At 46.2% G+C, this 7,923-nt stretch overlaps 1 protein-coding gene across 5 annotated transcripts; it reads left to right on the forward strand.

The window, feature by feature from the left end:
• The first annotated feature begins 2,154 nt into the window (after nucleotides 1-2,154).
• LOC4804254 (endoplasmic reticulum metallopeptidase 1) lies at nucleotides 2,155-7,459 on the forward strand. Of its 5 annotated transcripts, none has more exons than XM_015184286.2 (13): nucleotides 2,155-2,301; nucleotides 2,364-2,648; nucleotides 3,268-3,477; nucleotides 4,250-4,917; nucleotides 4,979-5,339; nucleotides 5,403-5,786; nucleotides 5,855-6,035; nucleotides 6,103-6,431; nucleotides 6,494-6,593; nucleotides 6,650-6,752; nucleotides 6,817-7,006; nucleotides 7,070-7,162; nucleotides 7,222-7,459. In XM_015184286.2, the coding sequence occupies exons 2-13, from the start codon at nucleotides 2,616-2,618 to the stop codon at nucleotides 7,387-7,389; spliced, it is 2,820 nt and encodes a 939-aa protein (XP_015039772.2). In that variant the 5' UTR covers nucleotides 2,155-2,301; nucleotides 2,364-2,615; the 3' UTR covers nucleotides 7,390-7,459. The 5 variants fall into 5 exon arrangements, with proteins under 5 accessions (XP_015039772.2, XP_001360841.4, XP_015039774.2 ...); XM_001360804.4 differs by having other exon boundaries at nucleotides 4,253-4,917; XM_015184288.2 differs by having other exon boundaries at nucleotides 3,274-3,477.
• The last annotated feature ends 464 nt before the right edge of the window (nucleotides 7,460-7,923 follow it).

Here is a 7,923-nt window from a genome sequence, read left to right on the forward strand (position 1 = left end):
GACTGTTATTTCGGTTGAATAGAATTTGCATTTCCTTGGGTTTTGGTTTATTAAAAAATTATATAATTTTTTTTTAGCCAAGAAGCTAGCAAATAGCGTAAACTGTCACACAAACACACACACGCGTGGACTCTGGGCGGGCGCCTCATAAGCACATTTGCCACATTTGTTGTTCCTGTGTCTCCTTTCGAGCTGACCGAATTTTGAGGCGCTTTTCCGAAGACTTTTCCGACCGAGGGCGACGAGCATTCAAATGCGACTGAAAGCTGAGGCTGAAGCTGAAGCCGAAACAGCGACTGCGACTGCGACGTAAAAGCGACTGGGCGCCCGAAATGAACGCACGAGTGGGGCGGTGGGGCGGTGGGGGGAGTGGGAGCGAGGGATAGCACGAGGTAAAACAGCGCGAATCTGCGTGGAAAGCGGGAAAGGCAAGCATAAGAAGAAGCAGCTGACACATATTTCGCTTTGTTTTGGTTGTGACCCCCCGTGATAGTGTGTGTAATGGGGTGGTGGGCGGGTTGGTGGAGAGGGCGGACACGTTCACAGCAGAGCCGGCATTTCATATCTCTCTCTCTCTCTCTCTTCCCCTCTCTTGACGCCTGCGCCTGACGCACCTCTAAGCCTAGTCTATTCAAAAATAAAATCTAAAATTGTACTTTAGCCAGCGCCAGTGGAAATAGTGGCTCGGTGGATGTTTCAACAAAAGAAAAGTCTCCGTGCACAGATTGCGATTCCAATTTGATTCTTCTCATTCGGTTTCCACTCAATTCGCATTGGGTTTCCAATCCCCACTTGCGTGGCTGTTTATTCTATCGATTTCCTTTTGACCAATATTCCGATGAACGTTTTTGTTTACGAATTTGTGTACCACAAGCCAAACCAATGAATAAGTGAGTGAGAGAATGAATGAATGAATGCACACACACAAACGCACAAAGCATGGGCTCCTTCCTCCATTTAGGTTGAATGACATTGGGCACAGGCTGCCCTCCCTCCTCCGATCGCCCCCCTTTTCTGCATTTCCCGTTAATGTAATGTCACACGTTGTCCTCAATTCCGAACGGGAAGCCCGCGGGTGTCTGTGTGTGTGTGTGCATGGCACGTCATCGTTGTCTAATGCGATGCACATGCACCATGGAGATAACGACCTGAGGGCTGGCGACCCTAAATGAGCAAATCAACAGCCAGCCTCCTTGTGTGTGGCGTGGCTGCTCTATTTGCTCTATTTTAGCTGGGGCGGTGTAATATGGTAAGTGGGAATGCTGGTCGTCTCCTCTGCTCGTCCGAACAGTTTTCAATTACACGAGTGCTCCAGTGGACCAGAATCAGTTGAGTATCAATGAAGCAGACAAACGGAACAATTTGACATCTGCTACTCGGCAACTAGAAGAACAGCTGGACAAATAGTCTTGTTAGCTTCTGTTAAGAACTAGTCACCTCTTGTCAAGGATCCCAAAAGGATACTGTTTTAAGACCTTTTCCATCGCGAATTTTAAAGAATAGTTCTAAAAGTCGAAAAAATATATTTCTGCAACTACATGACAACTACATGTATTCTACACCAAAAGTCAACCCAAAAATATGCTACGATACATCACCTTTGCGTCATAGTGTGTGCGCATAAATAAAACGTAATTTACCAAGAGTCAAATACAATTATCGCCCGAAAGTATTCAATTATCTGTGGCAATCAACGCTTTAATTTAACCCGTTGATAAAGCTTTCGCTGGTTCACAATAGCAATTACACTATGCAACAGCAAAAAAAAATCTGGCATCAATATTCTGAAAAATATTAAACTTTTAATTGGAAAGTTTATTATTTTTTGAGGTTGCTTTTTATTATCGAAATTTAACGATCAGTAGCTTTGCCTCAATATAGTTTTTAATTTACTCGGAAAACGAAATTCATATCGAACGATTTTTAAAATTCCTAAATGCAAAGTTCTTAAACTCAAAAAATAAGGAAAAAAAGAGAACCGTGCACGTTACGTGCAACACATATATATTTGGCGGTCAGTTATGCTTCTTTTTTAATGGAATGGAATTTAATGAAACTGTCATTCATTTCATTTTTGCAATAATCAAGTATGCTTTTGAAAAAAAAAACTGTCAAAATTTGCACAAATTATTGTTTTTGTTGCTATTGCTGATATTGCCGTTCGCAGAAAAACATTATTTTAAAATGCGCAATACCATAAAAAAGGTGGTTTCTTTTGCTGAATAGTGTTATTTAAACACACTCACAGATAAGTAAGCAAATAACACAAACAAAGCGTCGAAAATAGTGGGCAATAAATGAGTAAGTGTAAATAAACAAAAAACTGCCGGTAAAACAAATGCTGAACGGAATAAATTATTTAGAAAATAATACGTGCCGCATGATATTCAAATTCCACGGTAAACTGCCGTATTAAAGCGCGGCTTGTGGAACTTTGTACATCAGTTGAGTAGACGCGCGTCGCGAGAGAGCTTCGCTGCTCAGAGAAGAGATCAGGTCAAATCAAAGTGGAAAAGAGAAAGAGCAAGATTCAACAACAAGATCGATTTCCAGAGTGCAGCAAAATCAGAAAACGATATAACATCAGAAGCAACAACGAGAAGGTGCGGTTAAAAATGAGCAGCGACGCAGAGGAGAAAGAAGCGCAGGTACAAACTTCAAGCAATTTAAACTTTTGCTGACCCTTCCCTTGGTTCTGTCATTCTCTCTCTCTCTCTCTACCAAGCCCTCTCTTTATACATATATGCACTGGGCGAAAAAGGAAAGTTTGTAGTGTTGAAACGTTCGAAGTTCATACTAATGTCGGGTCGAGGTGGGAGATCATTGGGAATGTCTTACCTTATATAAATAAACCTTGTGTTGAGCACAGCAACGAAAAGCCAGATAAGACACGCCGCGTGAGAGAAAAAGAAAGAGCGAGAGAGTGAGTGTAGAGTGTAGAGTGCTGATTGTACTCTCCGCGATTATATTGTTTGGACTGCGTTCGATAGCCACAAAGGCAACAACACAAAACTTGCGTTCACACATGGTACTATCATATTAGGTGAGGCCCGCTCATCGTGGAACATAAACAAACAACGAATTTTCCTCGATTTTTGCCTTTTATTTATGCGTATACTTTATATTAATAAGTGTGAAATGAGTGGTATTTTTTTGCAGCAATGGAATTTTATCTGTTTAGGCAGCGAGCTCTAATGAGTTGTCCTTACCTTGTATAGTTATACCATGGCCAATGGCTATAGCTATTAAAGTTATACCAAGTTATAGATACAGTTTTCAGTTCAGTTACTGTTCGATCAGTTGAGCGCGTTGCGGCCAAGCGAAAGGTTGCCTCCAATTGAAGCAGTGCAACCAGTTAGTGGTACGATGAGTGTCAGTGGCAGCGACAAGAGCGTGCGGCGACGCGTCATAACGCCGACCAGTGATCCTCACAACACAGATCCTCTGTTGCGGCAGCGGAATTCGCACCTGTATGAGGTAAGTGCCTCAGCTGCGAGTGATTGCTCTACGATTAGATTGCCTAATTTCGGGTGGGGCATAGGTAATCTCCCCGTTGATTGGATGGCTCCAACACGAGCATTAAAATAACCGTGAGCCAATTCTTACGTATCGGTATTGTTTCTTCTGCTCTTTTTTTTACTCTGTCCCCCACTAACCCTTTTCCGGCCATTCCTTATCTATGTTCACTAATTAACGAAACGCGGATACCCTTGAGATATGATACCTTCGGAGCCCTAGTTGCAATCCCCGACTATATCAGCCCCCTGTCTGGCCCACTTCCGTGGAACCGCCAGTCGAACTGAACCCCTGGCAGAAGGAGCAACCGTGTACCCGCCTATCGAGAACTGTTTTAGGTGGCAACCGGCTCTGGGGGCTTCGCCAACAAGTTGACCAGAGATAAGATAGCCGATGATGGATTAAATCTAACATACGATTCGGTACACGCATTCGGTCTGCTTTCTACAGCTGTCGTTTCGGGTGTTAAATGATTGGAAACTGACTCATGGACTGTCTATCACGGTAGCCCAATTCTATCGCAGCAAGAAACACTAACTATTCCCACTTAAATGTATCATAGGAACGGCTGTTCCTACAAGAACCGTGTGATATGCAAGAGCATAATGCTTCTGACTCATAATGCTGAAATATTAAGGAGGGATGGGATCTTGACTGCACTGAAACAATAATATAATCTATCAATGGCATAATTATAGCTGATGATTGCACTCTTTTTTCTACCGATCTTTAGCAGAATAAACCCAATGGCTGTGAGCGTGCCTTTGTAGAGTACAACAAGATCAAATGGTTTTGGGCACCGGCCTTCTTTGGGTTCTGGCTGCTGCTGTACGTGGCCATCTCTATTCCGGCCTGCCATCGGCTACCGCGCCCGCTGAGCATCAAGGATGAGGCCAAGTATCCGGATCGCTTCATTGCCGAGCGGGCGGAGCTCAATCTGCAGCATCTGGTGGCGCTGGGACCCCGTGTCGTGGGCAGTAAGGAGAACGAGATGGGGGCCGTGAAGGTCCTGTCCGGCAGCGTGCAGAAGATCCGTTCGGGACTGGGCTCCGCCAACGACATCGAGGTGGATGTGCAGGTGGCCTCCGGCAGCTACGTCCACTGGACGATGATCAACATGTACCAGAGCATCCAGAACATTGTGGTTAAGGTCAGTCCCAAGGGAACCAACAGCACCACCTATCTGCTGGTCAACAGCCACTACGATTCGGTGCCGGGTGGACCAGGCGCAGGCGACGACGGTTCCATGGTGGCCACTATGATGGAGACCCTGCGAGTATTGGCCCAGTCCAAGCAGGCCCTCAAGCACCCTGTTGTTTTTCTGTTCAACGGAGCCGAGGAGAATCCACTCCAGGCCTCGCACGCCTTCATCACCCAGCACAAGTGGGCCAAAAACTGCAAGTAAGTGATCTCTGAATGTTTCTTTCGGTATCCAGCTAATCCTGGCTCTCACAATTCGCAGGGCTCTCATCAATCTGGACTCTGCCGGCAACGGCGGTCGGGAGATCCTCTTCCAGTCGGGCCCCAACCATCCCTGGCTTATGAAGAGCTATCGTCGCGCCATCAAGCACCCGTACGCCTCCACCATGGCCGAGGAGATGTTCCAAAACAATTTTATTCCCTCTGACACGGACTTCCGCATCTTCCGCGACCACGGCGCAGTGCCCGGCCTAGATATGGCTTACCAGTACAACGGTTATGTGTATCACACCCGCTTTGACCGCCCGGAGATCTTCCCCCGCGGCAGCTTCCAGAATACTGGCGACAACCTGCTGGCCCTAGTTCGGGAGATTGCCAACTCCCAGGAGCTGGAGGACACCTCGGTAAGATGCGCTCAAAGAATACCAGAGAACTGCTCGACTTCATCACCGATCTGATATCTGCAGAAACACGCCGAGGGCCACACCGTCTACTTCGATGTGATGGGCTGGTTCCTGGTCTTCTACACCGAGACGGAGGGCATCATATTGAACGTGATTGTGTCGCTAGTGGCCATTGGAACCTGTTTGTATGCCTTCAAGCTGATGGCCTCCAACTCGGGCATCAAGCTGGAGAAGATCTTCAAACGGGTGATGCACACCTTCGTGGTCCAGCTCTTTGCTGTGATTACCGCCGTCACGCTGACCGTATTCCTTGGATGGTTCATGGATCTGGTGCACCTGCCGATGTCCTGGTTCACGCACTCATGGCTCATCCTCGGGCTCTACTTCACCACCTTCATCTTTGGCCTGGCCATAGTGCCTGCCCTGTACTATCACTACACCCAGCATGTAAGTAGCGAAGACCAAATCAAACCATATATCCGCATTATTCATATTTGATTTTATTTCTTTTCCAGGACAAACTGCCCATTGGACAGCGGGTCCAGATGCTGCTGCACTGTCACTGCCTCTTCCTGGCCATCTTCACCATAGTGCTAACCATCTGCGGCGTACGATCAGTTTTCGTCCTGATGCTGTCCTGTTTGTTCTACACAATGGCCCTCATCATTAATCTGGCCACCAAGCTGCACAGCAAAGGTGAGAAATAAGTTCATGGATGTTCGCGTAGAGCTCCGTTCTAATCAGCTTTCTTGCTCTTCCTTAGATGTGGCCTGGGTTATTCCACACATCATATGCGGAGTGCCTCCATTTGTGTTTTTCGCCTACTTCTCGCACGGATTCTTCCTCACCTTCATTCCCATGTTCGGCCGCTTTGGAGAGAATGTTAACCCGGACCTGGTGGTTGCCGTCTTCAGCATTGCCGTGGGTCTCCTCACCTGCGGCTTCATTGTGCCCGTACTGCATCTGTTCCGCAAGTCGAAGACCATTATTTGCGCCCTCCTGGCCATCACGTTCGTTTGCGTGATCATTGCAATAACGCCAATGGGATTCCCCTACCGACCCGAGACAAGTGTTCAGCGATTCTCCGTGCTGGTAAGGATTTCCCCTACGATCTGCTTAGAGTGGGACTAATACGCTTGACTGTTTTTATATAGCATGCCAAGCGGACCTTCCATGATGCCGATAACAAAGTGCGTCGCCAGGAATCGGGCTACTTCATCATGCCCCAAGATAGACGTACCTACTCCGTCAAACGTATGTTCGATTCTTTTTTCTGTTTCGTCATCTCGCTTATCATATCCGAATTTTAGATGATGTCATTAATATGACACTGGCCCAGAAAATCGGCGACGATTGCCAGAAGGAGATGATGTGCGGTCTGCCCTTGTACAACCAGCGCTGGCACAAGACTAGGTAAGCCCATGCTCTTTTTCCCAGTAACTCATTGAACTGATTAACCGCCAATTGTGAACCCCAGACAGAACACCTTGTGGATACCTGCCTCCGAGCCATTGCTGGGCAGTGTGCCGGCCGTCAAAGTGATCAGCAAGAAACAGGTGTCTCCCAGCAAGATTCGCTACGAACTCCAGTTGAGCGGACCCGATCATATGGCTCTGTTCATTCAGCCCTTGAACGGAGCTATCATGAAGGACTGGTCCTTCCATCAGGTTGGGACTCTCAAATATTTATATAGTGCCTGGAAACCTCTAATGCTATCTCTCTACCTTTAGGCTCCACTGCGACTAAGCTTTCAGCCTCCTTACTTTATCTACTTCTCGTGGGGCGTCAATGGAGATCCCCTTAAATTCTGGCTTGAGCTTGAGGTATGTTTTGGTACGACACTTGAATCCAGTATCTAAATATTCCCATTCGATATTTGCAGAAACCCAAGGGAGACTTCAAAACGCCCACATTTGAGCTGGGCCTGGGCGGCCATTGGACCCATCACAAGGAGATGTTGACGCCAGACTTTGAAAAGTTCCTCGACAGTTTCCCCAAGTATGTGGATGCCACCGCTTGGCCGGCATCTTATGAGACCTGGATCTACTAGGAATCGGGAATTAATTGTTTAAATAAATGTACTTTTAATTAAAGACAACACCTAAATGTTGAACAATATCAAGTGAACTTTGGACTAAAGATACGAGTAGACTACAGATGACGGATTGGTGTCAGATATGCATGTAGTGCGCTTCATCAGTAATCACTGAACCATGGGAATTAAATGAATTATAATTAACAACACATCAAATGATAAGAAGTGTGCTTCAAGTTCTTTAGGAATAGCTATCCTGATAATGTACCTATAAGTATGAGTATACTCGTAATGTAAAATTCCCTATTTGCCTCATGAGTACATGATATGCCCAGAAAGTGTATAACCCCTTCGGTGACTTCCAATTTCAGATTATCAAATTTAGTACCAAATCGACTTTTATGACTGTGACGGGGACTAATCAGCAATCGATCTTTAATTTATAATCCATTCCTGTACCCCGCTTGTGCCTTCGACATCGACGCAACGGAAGACCCAAGAAATCCCCGCTCACGAACAATAATGGAATGTACATTCACCAGAAGTGTG

The sequence above is a fragment of the Drosophila pseudoobscura genome, chromosome 3 (genome assembly GCF_009870125.1).
Source record: "Drosophila pseudoobscura strain MV-25-SWS-2005 chromosome 3, UCI_Dpse_MV25, whole genome shotgun sequence".
Taxonomy (NCBI): domain Eukaryota; kingdom Metazoa; phylum Arthropoda; class Insecta; order Diptera; family Drosophilidae; genus Drosophila; species Drosophila pseudoobscura.

Excerpts from the sequence above, each read along its gene's own strand:
- LOC4804254 (XM_015184286.2), top strand. The coding sequence starts at position 2,616 with ATGAGCAGCGACGCAGAGGAGAAAGAAGCGCAG. Across the intron at positions 3,478-4,249 it reads GGAATTCGCACCTGTATGAG|CAGAATAAACCCAATGGCTG; the intron begins GTAAGTGCCTCA and ends ACCGATCTTTAG. Across the intron at positions 6,753-6,816 it reads CAGCGCTGGCACAAGACTAG|ACAGAACACCTTGTGGATAC; the intron begins GTAAGCCCATGC and ends TGTGAACCCCAG.